Source organism: Empidonax traillii, unplaced genomic scaffold (genome assembly GCF_003031625.1).
Source record: "Empidonax traillii isolate 1590-97213 ecotype Southwest subspecies unplaced genomic scaffold, ASM303162v1 scaffold748:size532870, whole genome shotgun sequence".
NCBI lineage: Eukaryota > Metazoa > Chordata > Aves > Passeriformes > Tyrannidae > Empidonax > Empidonax traillii.
In genome coordinates this window covers 144690-171819 of record NW_020955941.1, presented here as the reverse complement: position 1 = coordinate 171819, position 27130 = coordinate 144690, and the positions used below count along the sequence as shown (strand labels likewise).

The window sequence follows — 27130 nt, the reverse complement described above, 5'->3', positions numbered from 1 at the left end:
TCCTCCCTCCTCCTCCTCCTCTTCCTCCTCCCTTCGCCTCCGCCCCCGCCCTGCGCGCCTCCCCATTGGCGGCGGGGCGCGGCCAACGAGCGCCGGCCTTGCTGGGGCGCCATGGGAGCGGCGGTGTGGAAGGCGCGGGCGGCGCTGCTGTACTCGGTGGGCGGGTGGACGGCGCTGTTCGGGATGATGTACTACACACGCCACGGCGGCGGCGGCGATGACGGCCCCGGTACGGGCTGGCGCGGTCCCGGGACCGGCGGAGGTCACCTCGGCGGGGCGCGGGTGAAGGCGTGACGCGGCTGGGCCTCTGAGTGGGGGGTTTGGCGGAGGTGGGGCCTCGCTCAGGAGAGGAGTTTCCCATGTCCGGGGGCGGTGGTTGCCTGAGGGAGCTTGGGGCGAGCGGGTACCGAGGGAAGGTGTCGCCGTCGCCTCCGGGGACGCCGCGCACTTGGGCTGGGGAAGGTAGGGCCGGGTGCTGCCCTCGCCGCGCTGCCCCGGCACTACGCCCGACCGCCCAACCGCCCCTCGAGGCGCTTGGGTGTGGAAGTGACAGCAGCAGTCTTTTTTTTTCAAGATTGACTCGCTTCGTTTTGTACTCCGGTCATGGTCACGTAGTTGTAGTGCGTGATAGCTCAGAACCCAGCTGTGATCAGCAGCTGTGGGGCAGCCGGAGCGCGGCCTTTGCTTGGGCTGGGTGAGCGAACCGGCCCCTGGCAGCCCGGATGGGTTAACCCTGATGGAAGATAAATGCCTTGTTGAAGGGAGAAGCGTGTGCTTCGTCGGACGTCACATCAGCGGTCTTCCCAAACTGTTGCTTTTATTTACGCTGTGAAAGCTGTGCTGGGGGCGGGTTAGGCTGGACATGGGGAAGCATGTCTTTACCGGGAGGATAGTCAGTGGAACAGGCTTCCCAGAGAAGTGGTCGACACTCCAGGCCTGTTGGTGTTTAAGAGGCCTTTGGACAGTGCTTTAACCTTTGGTCAGCTCTGCATTAAACTGCTTGAGCTAGCTTTAATGTGGGTAACTTGGAAGCCAGTTGTTATTTTGAATAATGTAGTACTGATTCTTGTCCAGTGCCAGTGCATGTATCTAACATACCCTAGTAAATCACTTTTTCTGACTACCCAGTTACCAGATCTTTGCTGTCTACTCCTCAGAATTTGAGGGAAGGGGAAAAGAAGACTGATTGCCCATGTGGCTGCTGTTGTGCGATGATGAAGGCATGAAACATTTTTATTACTGTGCTGTCTTTTGTTTCCTCTCTTACCCTCCCCCTATTCCTTAGAGAGTGAAAATGATCCTCAGACGAACCAAGCACCCCGCAAGGAAGTATACACTTCGGAAACACCTTTAGGATTCCAAGTGAGAACAGAAATAGTATACAAAGACGTTCAGCCTCCTATTACTCGACTGCTCAGGCGTGTGGTATCGTTCTTTGATTCTAGTGGCAGCCCTCCTTCTGAGAAGTGAGCTGCCTGAAAGCTCAGAACATTGTGTTGGGGCTCTGAGAATGTCATCCCAGTGCCTTACACCAGACCACCACTGGAAAATTGTCCCCTTGCATTGCTGAAGCAACAGCTCTGTCTTGGACACCACTCTGCTGGACTTGGAAACCTTCTCGTCTGCTTGTGTCACTGCTGTTCTCTGTGCATGTATCGGAGTTGCTGAACATGAACTGGGTTCACCCAGGTGTACTGTGAGGTGTTAATGAACCTGTGTGCTGCCTGGTGTCCCATGACCAATGCTCTGACCGGGTGTGAAGTTGATTTCCCAGCTGGTGTGCAGGATGTACCTGGATGATCCAGAGTGTACCTGGGATGGCTTTCAACTGAGCAGCTCTGAAGTGAATACTTGAAGAACAATGAGTAAATGGGAAGAAGCGTAGTTTAGTGTTTCAGGCACAAGAGTTCTTACTCGTGTTTCAAATAAAAGTTTATGAACTACAAGTGCAGAAATGTTACTGCGAGATAAAAAGCTATTAAATTTTCTGCTCCAGGCTCTTGTTCCTATAGGGATTTTCCTGATCCTTATACATGCTATGCCCCCTTGTAGGATACAAGGTCTGTGACCATAACCAATGTTCATCTGTAGAGTTTTCTCTAGTCCTTGTATTCATCACCTCCTTTCCCAGCTCCTGGCCACCATTTTCTGTTGATGTTTCCCCTCGTTTCTCATTGCTGTAGGGGATCTCTGCAGCCTCAACTTCCTCTTCTCGAGCTCTGCCCCCAGCCCCTCCTTTTTCCAGGGGCTTCCTCCAGTCCCTATGGACATGACCTCCCTTTTGGGGGGAGTTGACCCAAGACTCTGCACTGGCAGAACTTCATTTCTGTAAGGGCTTCTACCTACTCCTGCCCCACCTCCCCATTTCTATCAAGGCTCTCCCTACAGCCTTTTTAGGACACCCCCAGTCCTAACCCACATGAATCTCTCTAAGGTCTTCCATCTTGCCATATGGAAAGCTGTCTGTCCACACACCTCAGGTTCCAGATCCTTCCAGTATCTGAAGGGTGCCTACAGGGAAGCTGAAGAGGGACTCCTCATGAGGAACTGTAGTGATAGGACAAGGGGGAAAATGTAGGGTAAGTATTGGGAAGAAATTCTTTACTGGGAGGATGGCGAGGCACTGGAACAGATTGCCAAGGGACATTGTGGATGCCCCAGCTGGGGAAGCATTCAAGGCAAGGTTTTGGATAAGGCCTTGAGCAACCTGGTGTAGTCAAAGGCCTCAAAGCAGGGGGGTTGGGACTAGATGATCTTTAAGGTCCCTTCCAACCCAAACCATTCTATAATTCTGTAGGAACTTTTATAACACAAGTCCCACCCAATCCATGCACCTAACAGCCTCACCTTTCCATTTAGGTTTCTCTGGTCCCTACAGCTACTACCTCCTTTTCCAGAGGGCTACTCTCAGCTGCTGATTTCTATGGGCAATGCCTCATGTCCCTACAGCTGTTGCTGTAGAGGTGCCACTGGTTACCTGCATTTTCTCCTTTTTGTAGGTACCCCACAAAATCCTACAGACATTAACTCCCCTTTAGAGGAAGGGAGCCCCTCCACACACTGAACACCTGTGTACACCTGTCCTTTGCATGCCCATGCGTGCTTGTCCTACGCACACTTGTCCCGTGCACTCCTCTACGCACGTGTCCTGTGTACGTCCATGCACACCTGCCCAGAACACGTCTGCCCTGAACACACCTTCCCTGTAGACACTGGGCCTGTACACACATGTACACATCTGCACACGCCTGCCCTGCGCTCACCTGTGGACACCTGCTGTGCGCACATCTGCACACACCTGTCCTGCGCTCACCTGGAACCTCCACTGCACCCACCTGTCCCTCCACTCTGGAAGCAGCCCCTGTTGGTGGCGCCCGGTACGGAGTGCCGGGGGGCTGCAGTAGCACCTCCCGGCCGCCGGGGGGCGGTGCGGGCGGGCGGCGGGCAGGGAGCGGCCGCCCTTGCCGGCCCCCGCCGCCTGTCACGGCTCGGCGCCGGCCCGCGCTGCGCCATGAAGGCGATCGTACAGCGGGTGGCCCAGGCCAGCGTCACAGGTCAGTGCGCCCCGGCCGGGAGGGCTGGGGGCGGCCGTGTGTGTGTGTGTGTGTGTGTGTGTGTGTGTGTGTATGTGTATGTGTGCGTGTATGTGTGTGTGTATGTGCGCTCCCCTTTCCTCGTCGCGTTGCGTGAGTTTGGCGTGGGCCGGCTCGCTCGCTTCTCCCGCGGGGGCCCAGCCCGGCTCCCTCATGGGTTGAGTGTGGTCTGCGTACTGAGGTCTGTGTACATCCTCACCTTGCCGGCGCGGGCTGGCGGTCCCGCTGCAGTCGCCTCCTCGAGTGCCTTTGTATCGGTACCACGGTCGCAGTCATCTTTGCATTGCTTGTTGGGGTGTTTACAGAAAAATGCTTGTTTGAGTTGGAAGGCACCCACAAGGATCATCTAATCCCAACTCTTAGCGCTGCACGGGGTATCCGCAGGAGTCAAACCGTGTGCCTGAGAGCATTGTCCAAAGGCTCCTTGAATTCTGTCAGGCTTGGTGTGTGTCTGTGTTGGCGGGGCTTCCCCGGTCGCTGTGGCGCGCCGATGTGTGGGCTGCAAGTGCATCCCTTGTGCGAGCCCCCAGCGTGTGCAGGTGTGCCCCGACAGCCACCGCCACCGTGCGCGGCTTGCTCGTGTGGCAGGGCCGAACCAGTGACTGCTCCACATTCGTTGCCTGTGCGTGTCAGAGCAGCCATCCCAGCCGCCTCCTCGCATCACGAACACGTGCTGGCACCCACGGTCACAGTTTTGCGTGTGCATGTCAGCGGTGAGCCTGTGACCACCACAGCGAGTTGTGCTGTTCGGCCCGGGGGCCGAGAAGTGTGCAGCAGGATGGCCTTCACGCTAGCAAAGGGCACTGACAGAGCACGCCTGTATAAGGGGCGCAGTTTTTGTGCACAGCTGGTACTGTGGGCACAGCGGTGATCAGATCCCATCAGCACTGGAGTTCTTGCTGACTTGCTGCCACCTCTCTGGGGAATAATTTAAACTGGGTTTTTTTGGCTGTTGAAGAGTTTGAGGGGGAGGGTACTGTACTTAGCAGAACAGATTACTGAGCTGGAGGACTCATACCCAGATCAAATGGAAGGAGTCTTTGTGAGGAATTTTTCCCTCGGGTTTGCTTCTGCCCGTTGGGAATAGTCCTGATATGGCCACTAGTGCAGAGACACAAACTTTCAGCTTTTGCTGGAGTCCTGATCTTCTTTCATTTTATAGGGTGTTTGGAGCTTTTTGCCCAGTCTTGAGCCTGGATGCAGTTTTAGCAGCTGGGTAACTGGTGCTTATCTCAGTTTTAAGGCTGCACCTAATCTTACTACAGTGATCTCAGAATCAACCATCTCATGTCAAAATAATTTAAGATAATTAAGATAATTTAAAACATTTCTTAGGAAAACAAAATAGATCTGTGATGGTTTGTGTTTTATTGTAAATGTCATTAAAGGGGTTATGTTCCCAGTTAGAAGGGCAGAATTTGCAGATTATTAAAAGTCACATTTCAAAAAATTCGTGAGGGTAGAATGTAGAAGTCACCTTTTCGCAACGAATACAAAGTATGAAGGGAATGGTGGAGTAGAGAACTTGAGTAAATTTAGTGACATCAACCAGGTGGATAATTTTCACAAATCTTGAGAGAGTTCTACCACCCCTCTGGTTAGCACAGCTGATCCAACTGTAGTAAAAATCTTTCAACAAGTGCTGGAGTAAGCATCCTAAGCTCACACAGAATTTGTGACGCTGGGAAGCTTTTGAAAGAATGCTTCTATGTGATCTTTAATCTCTACAAACTTAACACAGAGAAGCAGGGTTTGGAAATGCTGTTTTCTCTGGTGGATGAACAGTTTTCCAGCTAAAACCAGTGCCATAAAACAAGATAGTGCATTTAACCTTACTTTTCCCCCTCTCCTTCCCCAGTGGGTGGTGAACAGATCAGCTCAATAGGACGAGGCCTCTGTGTGCTGCTGGGCATTTCTTTGGAAGATACACAAAGAGAGCTGGAACACATGTAAGTTGCTTATTTCCTTTTGCCTTGTACTCTTTTTCTTGTTCATTGCTGATACTGAATCACTGATACTTGTGCAGTTGCCAAACAAATCGGTTATTCCCACAGGGAAATTCCAGTTTGCCTTTTAGTTCCTCTTGAGCTTTTACCTTAAATGCAAATTTCTTAGTTAGTTAATGTTTCATTGAGAAAAATCTGTTTCCATTCCCTCTCTCTGTGTTTTTTAACAAGAGCAGACTCAAAAAGGAAGAATCAACATGTTGGATTTTTCAGGTCTCCCTTTTTTAGATGTCTGTCTTTTTTACTGCATGAATTTACCCAGAAGAAATCCATCCTTCAAGGATGGGATTTATCAGAAACCTCGAACTCTCATTTTAGCTTGCAGAGGAGAAGTTTTGTTCTTCCAAAAGGTAGGATACTCTTGTCACTTGTCTGGAAATATGAATCAATTTTGGCAGCCTGGAGGACTGGCTCTGGCCATCTGTTCATGGCCACAGAACAGTGTGATTCAGCCAGCAAACACATGCAAGAAAGAGTTCTCAGGGGACTTCTTCTGTCTTCTTCAGACAGATCATTGTTTTAAGACTGACCTCAATCCTTAGAAAGGCAAAGAAGAAATAGGTAGTGGTGCTGACTGATGTCAAGAAGAGGAAAGGCTCAAGCAGTGAAGAGAGAATAATGTGAGGGAGGGTGAAAACAACCCTTAGGAGATGTGGAAGAGAAAGTAAGAGACCGAGGATATGACCTGAAGGTCACCAAAGATCTCACATAACATGTGAAACTTGTAGAGAATTGCAGCAGAGCTGAAGGAAGTTTTATTCTGACATGCTCCACTGGTTTACCTTACTGTTTGCCTCGCTCAGTGTGTAGCATTTGCTCTCTGTCATTGTTTCTAATCCTTACCTTGGTGAATGTGGAGGATGCTTCTGAATATTGCATGCGGGTGATCCGTAGTGACTGTGCTATCAAAACCAGGTTGTTGGGATGACTAATGCAGGAAGGGAAGGAAGCCAGCATCTGAGAAAAAGGAATGAAAGAAATCAGTTTAACCAGGTTTTTCAGGTCCTATTAAAGGAAACTTTAGTAATTCTGTAAGTGAAACAACAAACATCTCTAAGATTAAAACAGAGCAGTGATGATGAAAGTCTTAGTTTTATCTTGTGCTAACGGCCTCACCTCTGGTGCAGCATAAAATGCCTGGCTCATGACTGCAAGTGAAATGCCTTGCACTTGATATTCTCTCTTGATGCTGCAGATGTGGAGAAGCTAGAAGAAGAAACCAAAGACAGGAGCATGGCTTGCAGTCCTGTTACCAGTCAAAGTCCTGACACGAACTGGGTTGCAAGTCCACCTGCTGCTTTTCAGGATCCATTTGTGAAGCTCCTCTTATTGTCTTGAGTATTAGAGCCAAAAATGGGTCCAAAATTCAAACAAGTCCCAGTCACCACTTTACTGCCCCCTGCAGTTCTTCCCTGTTCCTTGCCTTCCTTTTCTCCTGATGAAAAAGTGGTGTCCTCATCTGGCCTGTGGGGCCTGGTTTGGGAATAGTGCTAGGAAGTGACAAAGCAGGAGGCACATATGTAAATCATGACTGGCAATAATCATAGTGTAGGGTGATTTCATTGCATACTAAGTGTGATTTTCCAGTGTGGTGGGAGGATTAAAACTCCCAAAGCTGTTCACATGTTAAGTAACGTTGTGACACATAAAATCAGATATTAAAGAGTGAGCTTTCTTAACTTGCTATGCCATCTTTATGTCACTCTGTAACACGCAGTTATTCTGTTCTGATCCCATTCCCTATAAAATGATGGCCTGGATTACTGATCTGACAACATTGTGGAGGAGTATAAGGGCTTTCTTGGTTATGCCTCTAATAATGTGATGAGATTCCCATGGCTTAGGAGTGAATGTGCAAAGGGAAATCTTGTTATGTGGAGAAAGAACGAATATGCATCTCCCTTTCATGTTATCTTATTCTGTATAGTACCTGTTGATTCTGCATGGGACAGTTTAAAAATTCCAATGCCTGACAATTTCAGGCACTGGAATGGGCTGCCCAGGGAAGTGGTGGATTCTCCATCCTTGGAGGTATTTAAGAAGACACTGGATGTGGCACTTAGGTGCCATAGTCTAGTAACTGTGGTGGTAGTGGATCAAGGGTTGCACTTGATGATCTCAGAGGTCCTTTCCAACCCATATGATTCTATGAAGAATTATCTTTTTCTACTAGGGTTCGAAAGATCTTGAATTTGCGAGTATTTGAAGATGAAAGCGGGAAGCACTGGTCCAAAAGCGTGATGGATAAGCAGTATGAAGTGTTGTGTGTGAGCCAATTTACCCTCCAGTGCATCCTGAAAGGAAACAAGCCTGACTACCACATGGCAATGCCCACGGAGCAGGCAGAGTGTTTTTATAACAACTTCCTAGAGCAGCTAAGAAAAGCCTACAAGCCAGAGCTTATTAAAGGTAAGGACAGAAGGTTGGTTAAACATTGATAAAACATTATCCCAGTGTTTTCCGAGGAGGCACAGTGAAATGCACACGTAAAATGTCCATCTTTTCTGGTAGCTTGTTCTTCCAGTCAACATTTGTTCATGATAAGGAATGCTTTTCTGATACCTCTTACCTGCATCCCTTTTAGGTGGTAACAGAAAACTTTTTATCTAATTCAGAATATCTGCATTTTGAATCTTTGTTTTTGATGAGTTCTGACTAGGTTAGGACCCATTCCTATGCCTCGGAAGCTGGTAACAGAACATCCTGTCAAGTTAGTGAGAGTAAGATTTGCTCTGGTAAGATTTGATTGAGTTGACACTTATGTTCTGGGAAACTAAAAGCAAATATGGACTTTCTTCTTTCCCTTAAATGAGGTGTGGAAAAATTGCTATATCTCTGTATATCTACTTTTTTGTGCTTGGGCTTTTGGAAAATGCTCTGTTTCTTAAGTACCTTCAGTTTATAATTTGACAGCGACTTTTTGAACTTCTCTCAGCAGTTGTATACCTGAAATGAATAGCCACTGTTGTTAAGTGCCCATATTTTGGCACTTGCTTGCCAATGCTTTCTGCAAAAAGAGCTGTAACTTCTGCTTTTTTTTTTTCTGTGCTGAAAACATAGAAACCTAATGCCACTGCCTGTAGTATTGTGTCAGATAACACATGCATTTAAAACTGCTGGCAGCACTGGAACTACCTGTTAACTTATGATTTTGTTTTCTTATTAAGCTGTACCAGTCTATGTTGTTACAGCTCTATTAGGTCAAAGTTTCTGTTGTGCCAATTGCTTTACCAGTGCTTTTGTTTGCTTGTTTTATCTATTTATATTTGTGCATGCAAAGTTTCCGAAGTTTGGCAGTTTCATAAGTAGTAGGCGAAATCCTGTGGTAGCATCAGCAGAGTTTACAGTTTCCCTGAGCTGAAGTATAATTTTGTAAAAATTGTAATGCCTGGTCTGTGATTTAGTGTGGCAGGCAAATATACTGGATTCTGTCCTGGAAAAGTCCTGAGGAAATCAAAACCTGACTTGGTGGAGGCTACTGGGTTACAGCGGGTGGTGGGAGGGCCCCGGGAAGGAGCACTGGTAAATGAGCTGCTGGACTGTCAAATAGGTTTAGTGCATCAGCATGAGGCTCTAGCTGCTGTCTACAAAATCTGTACTCATGCACTTCTCCTACATGCACAGAGTTGTAGTTATTGAGAGATTAGAGTTTGGGTCTCTGGATTGCTTAAGGTGTCCTTCCCTTTGATCTCACAAATTGCTTAATGCATTTTAAAGGAGTAATGTAATCACTGAAAATGGAATTTGTGTAGCTGAGGCAAAGAGAGCTCAATGAATTCAGCCAGGCAGAAAGGGACCTGGGAGTTTGGATCGACAGGAAGCTGAACATGAGCCCGCAGTGTGCCCAGGTGGCCAAGAAGGCCAGTGACATCCTGGCCTGGATCAGGAATGATGTGGCCAGCAGGACAAGGGAAGTGATCCTTCCCCTGTACTCAGCACTGGTGAGGCCACACCTGGAGTATTGTGTTCAGCTCTGGGCCCCTCAGTTCAGGAAGGATCCTGAGGTGCTGGAGCAGGCCCAGAGAAGAGGAACAAGGCTGGGCTGGTGAAGGGACTTGAGCACAAGTCCTATGAGGAGAGGCTGAGGGAGCTGGGGTTGTTTAGTCTGGAGAAGTGAAGGCTCAGGGGAGACCTCATCACTCTCTACAACTCCTGACAGGAGGTTTTAGCCAGGTGGGGGTTGGTCTCTTTTCCCAGGCAGCTATCAGTAAGACAAGAGGGCATGGCTCAAGCTCTGCCAGGGGAGGTTTAGGTTAGATATTAGGAAGAAGTTCTTTACAGAGAGGGTAATCAGGCATTGGAATGAGCTGCCCAGGGAGGAGGTGGATTCTCCGTCCTTGGAGGTTTATAAGATGATGTGGCACTTGGTGCCATGGTCTAGTAACTGTGGTGGTAGTGGATCAAGGGTTGGACTTGATGATCTCAGAGGTCCTTTCCAACCCATCTGATCCTTTAATTCTATGAAATGGCATGTCCTATTGCCTAAGAGCCTTATGTTTTTTGGTTCCTATTTTTTCTCGGTAGATAATTTGGCAGTTGGAAATTAGGCTGCTACGTGTGCCACTGTTACAGATACTGGGCAGGCAGCTCCTTCATCTGTTATCTGGTCATCTGGTCTATCTGGAGCTTGCCAGGTAGGAGCTCAGAATGGGAGGTGTTCTCCAAACAAACCATTCTTTCACACTCAAAGGAGGGGGACATTTGACAAATAAAATCTTGGAGGAGGTTCTGAATCATGGTTCCTAGTTTAACACAGTTTAACTTAAGACTGCAGATGGGCACCCGTGCCTGGAAATGGAAGGTTGCATCCAAAGTCCTTGTTTGTCTTGCTTCAGTGCTTTCTTGTGAAATTGATCCTTTAACGTCTCATTCCACTCTGAGGAGCAGAGCTGGTGAATACAGGTGGGAGTACTCTTGTTGTGCAAGCTGCTATCCGTATATTAGGCCTACCAAGGCTTCTCCTTTTGTGTCAGGGCCTTTGCTCTCTGCCTTGAATGTGGATTTAGTCTTCTGAGGCAGTAAGGATTAGCGTGGCAAAGAGTGTGAAATGTCACGCTCCCTTAGTAGTAATATCTCAGTAAATATGAGAGAATTGTTCCACAAGGAAGAGTTTAAGTGAGATTAAGGTTTGGTACGAGCTGAAAGCAGAATTATTCTCCCTGATTAATTCCCTTTGTAAGTGTTGTCACTTCAGAATAAGTGTTCTTATCTGGAGCAAGAGTATTTGCATGGTGTTAATTAAGAATAACTTTCTAAGTAGACAAGCTTAGAAGTAACTCCTGAATAAAACCTATGTTAAGTTTTTAGGTCATAAGGCTTGAGATATGTTAAAAAATATTCTGAAAGTAAATTATATCTGTTTCTCAAGTCTTTACATCTCAGATGTGGCCTCTCTGACTCACCTTAGATAATGATCTTCTTTACCTCTGAGGAAGGTATGCGTGCCGGATTTTTAGAGACAAGGAAATTGGAGAGATGGATGTCCAGCAGAATAAACTTGACACTTTAATTATACTTCTAGGATCCTGTTTTATTGTAGAAGATGTGGTAAGGTGAATTCATCAGTCAAGAAGTCTTAAAGCGGGGAAAGATTTACTACACTGAAGAGCATTATGGTATAAAAAGCATGAAAAGAAATAGTGTTTAAGGGTAAGTTATTACTGTCTCCCATGGACAGTTCAGGGTCATGTGATAAATTTACCCGAAGTTGCTGGGGTAACAAGCAACATGCAAGGAGGATGGATTCTTTCTCCTCCTCTCTTTCTGAATGAAAAGGGGAAAATCAATCTGAACTCTTGGTACAGAGAGATGAAAGAGATGATGTTTTCAGTTTCTTTGCAGTGCTGCACAGAAAGGGATTTATCTGCCTCGGAGTTTCAGAAGTTGCATTGAAAGGCAGAACTTTTTGCAGCCTGTCTGCCTGAGCACTGCAGAAGTGATGTGTTCCCCCCAGCTCTTAGCTGAATGCAAAAATCCAGTGTTTCCACAGATGTCAGTCAGATTTAGGGGAGTTAAGCTGTCTCCAGCTTACCTTTTCAGGGAACCATAATGCACAAATAAGAGATGCCCTCCCTCTGAAAGGTTATATGAGTTGCCATATACTGACTCAACAGTAGACAATGGGACAGGGGAAGGAATGCAGGAGCATGTCTTTGAGGCAGACAGCCAACACTGGGGGAGATTCTACTGAAGAAGTATGTCCTCCTAAGGAGGAATTAGGCATTGATTTAAGAATAAATGTTGAAACTAGGTTTTATCTTTGCCAAGTTATTTCAGGCAAGATTAGACACTAAAGCTGCAGAGCAAAAAGCTGTATTACAGTGAGGTCACTTCTTGAAAAGAGCTGTGTGAATCAAGAACCAGGTTTTGTTGTATAAGAGAGCTGCCAGAACAGAAATCCAGAAGCATCCCGTGAGGAAAGGACAGTGGGTGCAGGAGCCATGGCCCCTGAAACTACGGTACACATGAATTTGTGATAAGGGAAGTTGGCAGCTGCTTCTGACATCATCACATTTGCAGTGTGTTTGAGAGCTTGAGGATGAGGATGTGTGGTGGTTCTCAAGGCATTTTGGATTAAGACCAATTGGAATTTGGAATATGTGAAGAAATTCTCCCTCAGTTGGCTTTTTAAATCTTTTGAGAAAATGCTGAGACTGAAACCTTCATTGCCTTTCATATTTCAGTGGTTGCAAGGAGCTGAGACCCTGTAAAGCCCTGGACCTCGCTGGACAAGTTTCCTAAAGGGGCTTAATTATGGTTTTTTTTATACCCTGAGGCAGGCGCAAGAAAAAAAATGCAACAACGCTCTCAGGACGTTAAACAAGAAATTTTTACTGGTAAACTTTGGACAATAAGGGAACTTTGGCAAAGTTTAAAGGCAACATTCAGTCAAAATAAAGCATTTCAGAAAGCATTGACTTAGCAAACTCTAACCCATCCAACTTTAAATTACCCAGATTTCGAGAAGAGAAAATTAGGAGAAGAGAAAGAAAGAGCTACCAAGCTACCGTCTTGGTTGCAGAGTGATCTTAGCTGCTGTAGATCCAAGACAATAAGGATGCCACATGCGCACGCCTCCTGTTAACTGCATTTATCTGCTCTGGTCTCCTGTAGTGTGGAGCATTGCTTTCAGTGTGCCAGTGACTGACAGCCACTCCAGGGCGGTCCTAGAAGCTCTAGGGGGGAATGGTGTGTAGAGCAGTGCACCATCCCACCATTGCAGAACTTGCCCTGCCCCCCTGCCTTTAGTTGTTCTGAGCCAGCAATCATTTTTCCAGTCTCTCACAGATCCTTCTGGTCTTTAAGAGAAAGGTCGAGAATAGACAGGCTATAGAGGAGGGCAGCATTAAAAGTATTTATGTTCTAAGTACTGTTTCCATCAGCTCTAAATCTTAAACTTTCTGAGCTGTGATTCATCTTGACTTCTTGATGTGGGGTGACTTGGAAGTTTAAGTATGAGGAGAATGGGAGGAAGCTGTTACAGCTGTTCACTGATAGTAGTTTTGGTGCGAAAACAAGACGGAAAGTGTTTGTGATGTGGGAGCATTTTGAGTGTTCTTGTAAAGGTGGGGGGCTTATGTGACCACTATATTGGCCTTTGAAAAAAAGGCACCTCTGAAGTTTATTTTTTTCGAGGTCCATACATGCATGGGAAACGGAAAAGGCAGTCCTTTTTGTGAGTAAAGTACAGCAGAGGGATGAAACAATACATAGAGAGCAATATGGAAAGTTGTGCTCCCACTAATAAAGTTTAAGGCAGTATTTTTTGTTTATTATTTTGTTAAAGAAAGATGTATTAGTTTTGACTGGGTTTTGTAATCAGGGTAAAGGTACATCTCGTTCTGTATATGCTGTAAATATGAACAGCAGCTCAAGTAGGGTCTGCTTGATCTTCCTAAAGAAGCACTGTAAGTGCTTTCTAAGCATGTCAGTGGATCTTTTCCTCATGGTCTACGTGAAGGTGTAGAGCCTTGTTTTTTTGTGCTGCTCAAATGAAGAAACTACCTGTTTCTGTGCAGGAAGCAGTTCTGTGAAACTCCTGTGCTGTAGTTGGTATTTGGTCTCTAACAGACTTACACATTAGGCAGCTGGAATTCAGGCATACAGATACAGTTAGGCAAAACCAAGCATTCTTCAAGCTTTTATTTCTCAACAGAGCAACATTTATCTGTGTCTCTGAAAATTGTGTCTGCATGATTCACCAGTGGAACCATAAAATACTGGTTTAGGGAAAACTACCTGCGTTTTCTCTGCAGATTCTCATCTGTCATGGGTGGCAAAGGGTTTGAAAACTGTACTGCAAAATTATAATCACTATTTTTTTGATTGCTCTGATGTGTTTTCTCAGTGGAATCCCTGCAAATTCTCAGTTCCAGGCTCCTGCAGATGCATACAATGAGAAGAGATTTTTTTACAATTTTTTTTTTACTTGCTTTGTAATACTTTAATCTCCTCATTTTCTCTCATTTTCTGTAATTATTTGGTAACTCGCTTCCCTTTTTTGTGCTGCACCATTAGCTAGCATTCAGAACACACTGATCCTTTCCTGAAATACTGACAGCTTCACTTGATTGGGTACCTGATTTACCCAATCAAGTCAGCTGCACCTGGTTAAAGCAGTAACTGTTATGTGCCAGTAGCTTCTGGTGTGCTTTTGTTTGATGCCTGTTTGTTGCCTCTGCAACCTCAGCTGTCTTCTTTCTCCCTTTAGAGGGAACTGAGCCCACAGAAGAGTTGTCAGGTAGGAAGAGGTTTTCACTGTTGCTTTATTAGTTCTTCATTTATGTGATGCAAAACTGGTCTGCACACACACAAAGAAGCACAGAGGAGGCAGGGGCACCCAAATTTTGGACTCACAGGATTGCTAACCCTGCCTGGGCCCTTCCAGGCCTGTCCTGGTGGACCCTCATTCCTGTGATCCGGATGTGTTGCCCATCCTGAGGAGGCAGTAGGATTGTCTAGCCAGAGCACCTTTCAGACTGAGGGGACCACTGTCTAGAGACAGAGGACACACTCAGTAGTGTGGCATTTCAGAGTGACACTAGACTTGTTATGGGACATTTAGGTGAGGAGGAAAAGGCAAAGAAAAAGGTGGATCTAGATGTTTTCAGGAGGAACAAGCATGGGAAAATAAAGGGATAAGGGTGTAAAAAGGCCCAGGCACATGTAAGGAAAGACTGATCAGTGTGCTTGTGGCCATGTCCTGTCCCTGATGTCTACAGTCTGCCTTGCTTTTGTACTAAAGTCCATTTCTAACTATTTTGAGGGACCCACTGCATGTGTGTGACTGGTGGTCTGGGTGCAGCAACTGGAGTGGGACCATGGTCCAAGGTTTGTGCCTTTGACAAGGATGAGTGAGCAAATAGCAGATGAGCTGGTGAGGAGCTGTGGTGACCAGACGTGAGTCTGGGTGTGTGTCTCTGAGGGTGAGACCACAGGAGGAACTGGCTCTCAGAGGGACTGGAGGCGTCCTGGCCAGCTGCTGGAAAGACTGGAGATCTCTGTGGGTGAGACTTGTGAGTTGTGTGCATGTGTATGAGGGGGTCTGTATCAGGAGCTGGAGAAAAGCAGCCTCAAGGGGCTCCTGTATCCCCAGGTGCCAGCATCTGGGATGGCTGGGATCCATGGGCAATAACTGGGCAGACCCAGCTGCTGGACAAATCCACACTGTATGTGCACACGTATTTCCCACTAATAAACCCTCATCCTGATCAGCCATCGGGTTTAGGGTGAGTCTTTGGGTGTTGTCTTTGTTCATGTGTGTGCTGTGTGTGTTGGTGTCTGTGCAGTTGGCTGTCTGTGTGTATGTAGCGTACGTGTGCTTGTACATGTGTGCCTGCTTGGAATACATACTGAATCTTGTTACTGTTTGAACCTAGGGATGTGCAGCTGTGGCAGCCTTGCTTCTGTCAGGTTTCTAGGTTCAACACTCATGACATTTCTCATTCACCTGAAACACTGAAAATCAAGGGAGCCTGTGACAATGAACTGGGACATTTGACATGTGTTCTTTTCAGCCATATCCTCTGTGGGGCAGAAAGCATCTGAGGACAGCAGCTGGTAAAATAATGCAGTAAACCTTTTAATAGAATAAATGCCTCAAATCATGCTTTTGCCCCCCCTTCCATTGGCATTTGTGTTGCTGTGACTCTTCAGTGATCAGTCCAGAACCTTTTCCTTGGCTGCTGAAGTGTTGGCAGCAGTCTTTTGTGCAGTGCTGTGATTTTTGTCTTTGCCAGAACTTGTCTCTCTAGTTCATAGGGTGACTTGTGGCATACAGCCTTTGGAAGAACAATTGGTTGGTAGATCACATGTGATATGACCCATACGAGTTGGACAGGCCTGAACATGCCTTTTCTTTTTTCTTTTTCTTTTAAGCAAACACCAGACTTCTGTCTGACTTACAGGACATGACAGGGAAACATTAGGGAGAGCTCTTCGTCCCCAGTAACACGTCTGTGAAAAATCAGGATAGCTTGGTTTGACCTCTCTTCGGTCAGGGACATCACGTGTTGCTGTGGAAAGCTGCTGTGTGGCTCATGTGAATATTCCCAGTAGTGGTTGCTTCACCGAAGTTTGAGCCTTGTGGCTTTTAGCTTGTTCTTGCTCACTGTGCAGGGTGGTACTGGAAGTGGTTTTGGTTGTGTTGCTGAGCTGTCTCCAGGCCTGCCTTCCCAGTGAGACTGCTCCAGTCTTTGGATAACTGCTGTCAGTTTGCTGCAGTACACCTTTTTCTCTTCCATGCATTTGAATTGACATGGGAACATCTCTTCTTGTTGCTGTCCCTATAAGAGGTCTATAAAGGCTGCTCAGGTGTGCAGCACAGTAGAACAGAGGATGTGGTAGTGAGCAGAGTTGGCTCTGCCAGGCGTGGGTTGAGTTTGAGGAGTAAAGAGCTAGACTAGAAAAAATGAAGCAAGGAAGTTTGGACAAAATGAAATGAGATGTGAGGAGAAGACAACATACAATGGGATGGCTTTTCTAGACTATACAAGATAAAAATGTTCATGGCTCTGTTGTCATAGAAGCTTCTGAAATGCTTACAAAGAATCTGATCTGTGCCTCAGCTAATAAATGCCTATGCTAATAAATGCCGTTGAGATAAATGAGACAGACATCTGTGATTTCAGAAGTGTATTCCTCTGAAGTAGGCAAAGTTGAAGGAGTAAGCCATCTTTTTTTCCACCTTTTTTTGCCAAACTCTGTCAAAGAACAACCTGTGTTGCAAGCAGGAATGTGGAAAAATGGCTGTAGTGGATTTGGACTGAGCTGCACATCAGTGTTCCCTGCTCTAGAGTATTCAATGTCAAATGCTTCAGAACAGGCTTTTAATCTTTTGCCTATGTATAAAGTTTCTTCAACACGTGAACTGCTTAGTTGGAGTGGATCCCTAGGCTTAGCTGTTACATCCTTTAAAATTTCATCTCCTGACTGTGAGAACTATCCTGAACTGTGAGCACCTTGATTATCTGTAGACTTGGTTTGTTTTGTGGGTGTTTCTATACTTAGCTGTGTATTTATCATCTCTAAATGTCAAACTACATAGCTGGGTGCACGTACACTGTTATTTTCTTAGTAGCTTTCTGCAGTTTGTTAGTCAGCTGCCCTTTCATATTTTGGTGGGTTTTTTTTTTTAGTAGCATGTTTGGTGAAAACTTTCATATGCATTATCCTTCCAGGAGCTCTCAGCACTTCTTGTCTCTTCCCTTTTCAGATGGCAAGTTTGGTGCCTACATGCAGGTACACATCCAGAACGATGGTCCTGTAACAATAGCATTGGAATCCCCAGCTGCCACTGTTGATCCTAAACAGGTAAAGTGACCCAGAAGGTCTGTCTGCAAAGAATAATGTATATCCTCTGCAGATTTGTAGCATTCTTATTATGAAGCAGTATAGCTTTCCTTAGGCACAAGGACCTTGTCCTTCCTGTGCAGCCTCTGAAAAGTCAAATAATTGCATTGTTTTCTTCACTTCCCTGGCCTGTTGATAGCTGCCTGCTGTCCTGGTAAAGGTTGTGCGTATGTAATGCAAAAAAACTTTTTACAATTTATTCCTCCTCATCATTAAAGCTGCTGTTTAATCATGACTCATTAATGATGTTTTTATTGTATCTGGACAACCATCCCTGCCTGCTTTTTAGTGAAGTTTCTTGCCACGTAGGGGCTTGTGCATGTAGGTGACCGGATGGAACTGGAGACATGCCTCTTTATCAGAAAAAAGGGAACAGCAAATTTAAGTCCTGAATTTAAGTCTGGAGTGGAGAGGAGAGTTAGCTCTTCTTAAGAACAGCACAAGTTATGCTGAAAACCAAATGCAGTAATGAAGTTTTCTCGTCTTCTAAACACTACAGTGACTTTTCCAGGCTGAAAGAGAAGGGGGAGGGTTTGTTACTACCAACTGTGCCTCAGCAAGGCCACACCAGTCTTACTTGTATAATGCTTCACTTCACCTTGTTAAACTTGTTACTGCTGTTTTTAAGAAGGGCATGAGGGAAGAACTAGAAAACTATCAGCCTGCTAATCTAACCCCAGTACCTGAAAAAATTACGGAGAAGATCATACTGGGTGCCGTGGAAAGGCGTTTAAAGAACAATGCAGTCATCAGGCACAGTCAACATGGATTCAGAAGGGAAGTCCTGTCCAAGTGGTTTGATATACCACTCTACAGTAAGGTCACTTGCATAGTGATGATAGGAAGGTGGTAGATTTAGTTTTTCTGGATTTTGGTAAGGCTTTTGATACTTTCTCTCACAGCATTCTTTTCGACAAGTCCTCCAGCTATGAAATAAGCAGATACACAGTGAAGAACTGGCTGAAGGGCAGGGCTCAAAGGGTTGTAGTCAGTGGTGCTACATCTGGCTGTCAATCAGTCTCTGGCGGTGTTCCTCAGGGCTTAATTACAGTACCTCTTCTGTTCAATATATTTATCGATCTGGATGCAGGAGCTGAATGCACCATTAGCAGATTTGCTGATGATACTAAACTGGGAAGTGCTCTTGACTCTCTTGTAGGACAAGAGGCGATGCAGAAGGATCTAAATAGTTTGGAGCATTGGGCAGTCATCAGTGGCATGACATTTAGCTGGGCCAAATGCAGGATTCTGCAGCTGAGACAGAACATTACCTGACAAAAACATAAACTGGGAGAGAGGTGGCTGGAGAGCAGCTCTCCAAAAAGGATCTGGGGGTGCTGGCCAGTAGCAGGCTCAGTAGGAGTTGGCAGTGTGTGCCTGAGCAGCCAAAAGGGCAAACCTCATCCTTGGGTACATCAAACATAGTGTAAGCAGCCAGTCTAAAGAGGGGAATACCTGGAAAAAGCATTGGTGCAGACTCACCTTGAGGATTGTGCGCAGTTCTGGGTTCCACGTTCAAAAAGGTTGAATACTTGAATGGATCCAGAGGAAGGCAACAAAGCTGGTGAAGGGGCTGCAAGGAATATCCTGTGTGGAGCAGGAAAGAACTCTATGTTTATCTGGAGAACAGGAGGCTGAGCGTTGACCTCTTTGCTCTCTACAGCTTCCTCAGGAGGGGAAGTGGAGCAAGATGTTATAGACTGTAAAGTAGTAGTTCTTCTTTTTCTGGTCTTTATTTCTGTACCCTCACAGTTTTAGCACAATGAATTCTCAGGCTCAACTGTGCATAATTAGCAGCAGTAGCTCTGTTTATGGAGTGAGAACTACTAGTAGATTCAGGCACTCACATTCCCACTGGGAGGAATTGAGCTGCTGCCTGATTTGCCTGGGAAATAGTCTGCAGAAAACTGAGTTGGCAGAGAACCAGGGTGCTTTGATGTCCCCTTAGAACTGTCCATTAACCATCGAGAGAGTTATGGCCCCATGTTTTCAGGTGCCATGTTTATGACTTGTTAAGGTTGAGGTTTAGTTGTGTTACTTGTGGTGGCATCAGCCCTCTGATTTTGCCACTACAACTCTTTGTGGGATAGGAAAGGACACGGTCCCTCCATGCCATCAGGCAATGTGCACTGCACAGTTCTCCATGCTCTTGCAGGGCTCTGTCTCAGGTGCAGGTGCCATATCCTTTGCATAGCAGCTTTTATTGTAGCCTGCTGCTGAGCGCATGCATTAGTAGCAAGATGGAGAGCAGCATCATGTCCTGCTGCCTGTGAGTATGAGATGGAGCCCCATGGTGTCGTGGTCTCTAGGGCAAAACTGGTGAGCAACCTTTTTTGCTGGAGCAGTCAGTGGGAATCATTGAACTACAGGCGGGTAGATCCCCGAAGGATCGCACAGTGTAGTTTATGACTGAAATGGAGAGGACTGAGAGAGCTTTTAACCCTGCTGCCCTGTGTGTAGGTGTTAAATAACCCAGGAGGAATCACCAAGGTATGCAGGATTCTGCAAGGTTCTGTTTCTTTCTTGGGGAATGTTGGCTTGTTTAAGGATTTTGCTTTCACAGTTCAAGGGTGCCTGCTTTACTCATCTGATAATATCTTCCTGTTGGCCACAACATGGACAGCAGTAAGGGAAGGATGATGGTTTTCAAACTTTTCTCTGGCATGAAATCTTTGTTTAGGGTGAATATCTGATTCTGCTTCAGTCTCTCTTGGTGATTGGCTTCCTTAAACCTCATTTCATCTCAAATCAGTAAAGATGAGACTTCTTTTGCAGTATGTGCTTAGAACACTGTTACTTGTCCTAAGGTAGGGACACACCGATGATCCTCTGACCAAGTCTGTTTCTAAAGCCGTGTGTTAAAGAAGGTCGGAGTCCTTGTATGGGTATCTGAGTGGGTACTGGACAGTCTGCAGTGAGAGTAAGAGTAAAGTTTGCTTGCCTGCCTTCTGCAATGTGTTGTCCACGTGTATTTCATGAACCCCCTTGGGTTCCAGCTCATTGCTTGTCCTGGTATGGAGGATTCTTGCCTGTCACAGAAATGCGTGAGCTTTTACAGTGACAGACACTGATAAAGGAATCCAGCCCTGTACTCTTTGGACACACACCAAGAGTTTGATATATACCACGTTACAAAGAACTCTGTTACTTGAAAACTGGCAGCATGTTTAACTGTTACTGAGTATCTTTTCTAGCTCATGTTAGGACCTTAACACACAGTCAGAGGCACTGCTGTTTCTGATGCTCTGAGACATCCTGTCCTGATGCTGTTTTACGTGTGTACCACTGACTTACCCATCATACAAGATGTGATGAGGAAGAGCCAGTTTAAATTGTCCTTCTCTTTCCTCTTGCCTCCCTGTGGCTTTTTTTTTTTTTTTTGCTGTTACATAGTCTGTTGATTTTCTTGTAGTACGGGAACTAAGTCTTAAGGCTGGTGTGGTTTTCACGTTGTTGCTTTCTGCTTTAGCCAGAAGGGGTGACTGAACCATCCTGCAGTGTTTTAATGTTATATTAGCCAAAAGAAATCAGACAAATAATTGCTGATGAATGTCATTGGATGTGGCAGTGAAATACCTCTTTTTGTCTGAGAGATTATCTGTGTTTGTAATTGGTAATCTGAAATTTATAATTCCTTTGCAATGTAATTAATAAAATTAATAAAATTAATTAATTCAAATGTATTTTTTATTCCTTGTGAGAGGGATACAAATCACATAATAAAAATAATAAAAAATAAGTGTGTCTTCCTTATACAATAAATATGTATGTGTATATATATAACAAATATGAGATATGTCTATCTATATTTTATATATATATACAAGTAAAAAAGAGACTATCACAGCTGTTTCTGAAATCCTAGTAAACAGGGGAAGAAACTAGTTTAGTTTGTTGTGAATTGCTCAGTTTTGTTGTGGTCTGATTTAATAGTAAGCAAATTATTTGAAGGTATGAAGTAAATTGGAAGATTCTTACACCAGCAGTCACTAGTGATTGCTGAGCCTTTACTGAAGACTTGTGATTTTTTTTTTTGCATTTTGGACATGTGAATGGAAAGGTAGAAAAGTCAAAAATTGCTGGCATTTAATTGAGCTCTTAAAACATCTTTTTGGTAAGAAATTTGGCTTGGAAGTAAAAATAAATCCGGGGATTAGAAACTGAATAAGAAATGTGAAAACAAAAAGGCATAGAAGGGAAGAAGGTCAGTATGTGATGATTCTGTACTGAGTTCAATAATAGTGACTACATTTCTTACATAGTCATGGAAAATGAGAGGAGATCAGGTATTTCTCTTCACTCTTGGCTGTGATACAGAAAACAAAAGGATTTTCCCTAACGTTCTAGTACAAACCAGAAGCATTGTAGTTTCTGGCCTTAACTGAGGAGGCAATTTTGGGTAATTCTTTCTGGACTTGCATACATCCATTTGGATGATTACAGAGATAAATGTAATTATCCAGGGGCTAAGAGTGTAGCAAATTTCTCTGCTGTGTTGATGAAGTTTATTGGGATTATTGCTGAGATTAGTTTAGTTGTGCCTGAATGCTTTGTAAGTCTATATCCTGTTTTGGGGGAGACGTACTTTGTATTTATTGGTAGGAATTTGTAGCTAATAGAAGTAGCCAGCCAGAAATGGAGCAAGATGAGGTTTTACAGGGCGCCTGGGGAGGTGACGTGGTGACAACTCAGAAAAAAAGCCCATTGAACTTTGAAAGCATTATGAATAATTGTGTAATTCCAATTGGAACTGGCATAGCAGTTTCAGTGTTTAATACATATATTCTGATTAGATGCTGATTTGATCTCTGTGGGACCATTTGTTCCATTACGGTCCAGAAAGAAATAAACTACATAATATTTTGTACCATATTTTGTGACTAGATTCTGTGGTGGAAGGGATAAGGAGAATGAAAGCATTGTAGCGGATCTTTGTTGTTGAACCTGCCTGTATCAGTACAGTAAAGCAGTGTACTCACACTTGGTCGATATGAGGGGTAAATAATAGTGTAATGCCCCTTGGAAATGTTAGTGTTTGAAACGAAAGGAACTTCTGAAGACTGACATTTAAGTAACTTACATTTTTAAATGTCAGGAAGCCATGAATTCCACATAAATATTCTATTATTATGACTTAAAAAAACTCACACAACAGTGTAGTCTTGTTGGTAGAAGAGTAGCATTCATGTTGTCAATGAGTGTGTTATCAGAAAATGAGTTAAAAAGAAAATCGGTAGATTTTAGAAATCTTCACAGGTACAGCGTGGTGATCTAAGTAGCTGTCGACATGCAACATCCCTGAAACTTACTGCCACCTGCTTCTCTGAAAAACCAGAAGGAGATGAAGTGGCAGCTGTGTGCAGCTTAGCTTGACTCTTAGTAGTAGTTGACAGCATTTCTACTGGCAAGGCAGAGTTAGCTGAGGGTTTTGTCTTTGTTTTTGATTTCACATGGTTATTGTGTTTTCTAGGTGATACTAAAGCTGACATAGATCTTTGTCTGGATAAAGAATAAAGTAAATTTGTTCTTGTGTGCTGGATGGCTGAACTTGGGACATATCTGTGGTCAGCATCTTTGAAACTACAAAACTGCTACTTAAGGCTCAAAACAGAAGTTTGGTGGAATCCAGCGCTCTCTTGTGGTTCTTGTGTTTTATTCTTTTCCATGTTTATAGCTTGTGTTGGACGGAGAAGGAATCCAGGAAAACTGAGGGTAGTTCTTTGAATATGTGCACTTCTCTTTTATGCTCTGGGGTGATTGTGCTAGTGTATGGTGATAATTCGCTGTATTCTCTAAATTTCTGAAAATCCTAGCCTTCAGCTTTTTTTTTTCTTTTCTGTTTTGTTGATATATGTGTTAGTGATGTGAATCTGAGTTGCAAGTTTTATACAAATGCTCGCATTTATGATTTTTTAGAAATAGACATCTGGAATGGTTTTGTTGCATGAAGTGTTTTCTCCTTACTTTGTGAATAGCTGACAAAACTTGAAAAACAGCAACAAAGAAAAGAGAAGACCAGAACTAAGGTGCCCTCTGAGTCAAGTAGAGAAAGAAATGCCCCCCGTAACAAGGATGACCCCAGCGCCAGCAGTGGAGCAGAAGGAGATGTGTCTTCGGAAAGAGAGCCTTAGCTCATCCAAAGCAGGCCTCAGGTTTGGCTTTTCCTCTCCTCTGTACAGCTGTGGCCTCCTGCTTGGCAGTCTCTAACCCTGTGTGTCTTACTGAAGCAGCACATACAGAGAGTTGCATTAGAAGTGTTGAAAGGTGAAATTCTGATGATCTTGGTAGTGGGTAACCTCTGCTTCTATCTGCAGTCACACACCAGAATGTAGGAGTAGGTGAAAATTTCTTCCCAGCTGTGCGATTGGCTGGAGGTGTATCTGTGAATCTGGCCCAGCCATGATTGTTTCCAGGTTGACCCAGGAAATTTAAGAGTTCAATCTTATAACACAGCAGTGACATAACTCAGAATCCTGCTTTGTATTCTTCAGAGTAGAGATACACAGTTGTGTTTCTCTCAGTCTTCACTTAGCAGGCAGGTCATTCTGGAACAGCCCCCACCACTTGTAGTGCCCAAATAACATACAGTCCCCTGCAGAGGAAGTGAAAAACAGCTCACAAGTTGGAGACAAACCAGAACTGCAACCTCCTGTCAGGGTTCCTACACATCCCTCCTCAGTTTGTTCTTTCCCAGGATGACTTGGTAACAGGCTGTTTCATACACCTTCACCATGTAATAAGGTCATGAGGCCAGTCATTGAGAGCCAGCTTGCTGCTGGAATTTGGCAACAGGAGATCTTCCCTTCCTTCAGGCACTTGACCTGCAGGATACACCTGGACATGAGTGAATGGAATTAGACTGAATACAGACCCAATTCCTTTGCCATGGATTATCTACCTATGTAGATATGTATTTATCCTACTCTTCCAGTCAGTTTAAAGTCATCAGGACACAGCTTTCATTACCCTTCTTTCCCTGCCCCGAAAAGCTACACTGCTGACTTTGACTTTTCTAACATGTCTAAGCTCTCAGTAAAGTATTATTAACCTCATCTGCACGCTGTAGCCCTGAGTTGGCTGTGCAGTTTAATTACTAACAGCTTTCCAAAGTTAAGGTTTAACCTTTCTTTCATTTTCCTCTCCCTAAAGTTCAGTCTAGCTGATACTATTCAGCATCGCACATTGCTCAAAGTTACTTTCTTTTCTCTCTTTTTTTTTTTTTTTTAAATCTATTAATTTCCCTGATAAGTCAGACATTGGGGGATTATTTCTGTTTTATAGAAGTGATACTAATATAAATCAGTTTGCATAAGGCATTGAATAGATTTCTGGAAATTTGTTTTAGATTTGCCTTGCAAAGGGATCATAGAAATTCTCAAGTCCTGACCTCATGAAAAGCATCTTCAAGATTGGTGTGAAATGGCTCTGTTTTTAATTGAGATGCAGTCAGATTGTCATATGGTACAGCACAAGTTCTGCTGTCTATGTTTGTTGCATCTTTCTCTTTTGATCCTGGAGATGAGCAGGCACATTGGGAAGAAAAATGTGCTCTTAGAAAATGAAGTGAGGATGTACTATTATTTCTCACCAACTGTTGGCCTTGCTGCTATGGTACAGGGATACAAGTTTTCTCCCCACTGTTTCTGGGTTGCGTGTTGAAATAAGAACATTTTAGGGAGCACAAGTTTGTAGACCTTCTGGAGTGCTTTGGTCAGTCCAGTCTTTCCAATAACATTTGAATTTCTAAGGAGCTGAACATTTCTAAAATGTGATAAATAACCTAGCTTTAATTTTCATGCTGTGACAATAAGTAAAGGTGCTTTTCTCTTTGGGATTTGAAGGAATCCTACTGTATTGCTATTCTACCTATAGTAATGTCCCTGTTTGTTTGCCTTCCACAGTTTCTTATACAAAAGCTACAGTGGACTCTTGAAGAAAACCACAATATTTGCCTCAGCAACACTCCTCAACGACTTTGGAAAAGGATGAAAAATGGGAAAACAGAACTAAGACATTAGAAACATATCATTCTGTATTGAAACAACCAAAGCAGTGCTGTCAGAGTTAGTTGTTAATGTGTAGTATCAGTAGTGAAAAGGACTTTTGACATTTTTGTGTATATGTTTCCACATAACTGCTGAATAAAGGGTGAGTGTAGGCAGATTGTAGCAGAACATTCACTTTCAGTACATAAGCTCCGTTTAAAAAATAAATCAGGGGTTTTCCTTAAACTTGCACTTGAATTCCGAAAATTCTCCAAGGCTTGTATATTGATTCTCATTATATGTTGTCACATGCTACCTGTATCCATGTCAGCGTGTAGATCTGTGTATATTTTTGTCAATTGTTAGCTGCTACGTAACTCCAAGGTAGGCAGTCCAGTCTTTTTGCATGGATTAAGTTATTACGAGGAAAGATCAGCCGCTAGTAGTTCATTGTGTAGAACACATATGTCCTGTAAACTTTTTTAAAAACAGAAAAGACTTTATTAAACAAATGATGCTAGCTGAGTGCCTGTTGGTGTTTGTGTACTGCATTCCCTGGGATACAGCTCTGTGTAACAGAGTGGGGGACACAGAGCTAAAGTTACAGGCCAAGAATCACCTGCTGTTCCAACTCATCCACCTCTCCTGTGGAAGTTTGGAAGTCAGGTTGCTGACCTGAAATCTTTACTGTTTCTAAAACATCTAGGTCGTTTAGATACTTCGTGGTGGCCATCGAAATGGCACACAGCTGTTCCACGTGCTGCATCGTGCCTTGTCAGATCCATCAGAGGCAGAAATGCGTTTGGAAGCTGCCAGCTTCCAACAACAAGAGCTGAGAAGCAGCTGCAGAACTGCTTTCCTGTAGATGTTAAAGCCAAGGAAGCTTCAGGGGAAATGAAAGACTGCAGGTTGTTGCACCTCTGACCTCTTTCAGAGATGGTGGTACCTTTTATAATGGCTATTCTCCAGGCCTGCCTTGCCCTTACGGTCTTCCCTGGCCATCTGCCATGACCACCATGAGAGCCAGGATGCCCAGCTCTCTACCTGACAGTAGGGATAACTCACTGATGAGAAGTTGCTGTTAATCCAAATGCATATCGCAGTTACAGTGCTGCACGCTGTGCAGCCACTGGGGGGGTGGTTTAAACTTCCTCTTGTAGGCTGCTTGTGTTGTGAAGTATCAGTCAACCCAAGACGGGAGAGTTTGAGAACTTCAGCCTGACAGGGCTTTTTAAAATCAAGCTTAAGGAAAGATTTGGCAAGCTACAGACCTGGCATTTAAACAAGAATGGTGAGTAGGCATGATAGGTTGAACTGTTACACTTAGTCTTGCCTTTAAGAATTACATCATTTCTTATCTGATCATAATACACAATTTAGTTTCTATAGTCACAGCTTTGTCACAAGCAAGGCTCTTTCACCTCTCGATATACACCTGTTGAGTCTTCTCCCTTCAAAATCTTCCTCACTTGGGGCTACAGCCTAATGGGCTGTTGTCAAGTCAGTGCTTATTTGGCTGCAAATTGCAAATTCAGGCAGGAAAATGGTCAGTGCCTCCCTCTCAGGTTTGTTGGAGCTGTGGACCAACCAACCCTCAGTCCTGCCTCATTGGCTTAAGTGTCCTGCTTGCTCCTTTGAAATCTTGACTTCTGGTTTTCAGCTTGTCCTTAAGAAGATAAGGGTGTGAAGCTTGTGC

General features: G+C 44.5%; 2 protein-coding genes across 3 annotated transcripts; both read left to right on the top strand.

Annotated features, from left to right (window-relative positions):
* Window positions 1-73: 73 nt before the first annotated feature.
* On the top strand, window positions 74-1990 carry SMIM26 (small integral membrane protein 26). 2 transcript variants are annotated; one of them, XM_027900770.1, is made up of 2 exons: window positions 74-229; window positions 1286-1958. In XM_027900770.1, the coding sequence occupies exons 1-2, from the start codon at window positions 112-114 to the stop codon at window positions 1468-1470; spliced, it is 303 nt and encodes a 100-aa protein (XP_027756571.1). In that variant the 5' UTR covers window positions 74-111; the 3' UTR covers window positions 1471-1958. The 2 variants fall into 2 exon arrangements, 1 of the variants encoding a protein (XP_027756571.1); XR_003573147.1 differs by lacking the exon at window positions 74-229 and adding an exon at window positions 531-694 and having other exon boundaries at window positions 1286-1990.
* A 1470-nt stretch (window positions 1991-3460) lies between these two features.
* DTD1 (D-tyrosyl-tRNA deacylase 1) lies at window positions 3461-25956 on the top strand. The gene is made up of 6 exons (XM_027900788.1): window positions 3461-3554; window positions 5452-5542; window positions 7773-8008; window positions 17313-17410; window positions 23425-23601; window positions 25351-25956. The coding sequence occupies exons 1-5, from the start codon at window positions 3512-3514 to the stop codon at window positions 23578-23580; spliced, it is 624 nt and encodes a 207-aa protein (XP_027756589.1). The 5' UTR covers window positions 3461-3511; the 3' UTR covers window positions 23581-23601; window positions 25351-25956.
* Window positions 25957-27130: the final 1174 nt, after the last annotated feature.

Coding starts and splice junctions, on each gene's coding strand:
- SMIM26 (XM_027900770.1), top strand. CDS start 112: ATGGGAGCGGCGGTGTGGAAGGCGCGGGCGGCGCTGCTGTACTCGGTG. Junction 230..1,285: donor CGGCGGCGATGACGGCCCCG/GTACGGGCTGGC, acceptor CCTATTCCTTAG/AGAGTGAAAATGATCCTCAG.
- DTD1 (XM_027900788.1), top strand. CDS start 3,512: ATGAAGGCGATCGTACAGCGGGTGGCCCAGGCCAGCGTCACAG. Junction 3,555..5,451: donor GGCCCAGGCCAGCGTCACAG/GTCAGTGCGCCC, acceptor CTCCTTCCCCAG/TGGGTGGTGAACAGATCAGC. Junction 8,009..17,312: donor CAAGCCAGAGCTTATTAAAG/GTAAGGACAGAA, acceptor TTCCCTTTTCAG/ATGGCAAGTTTGGTGCCTAC.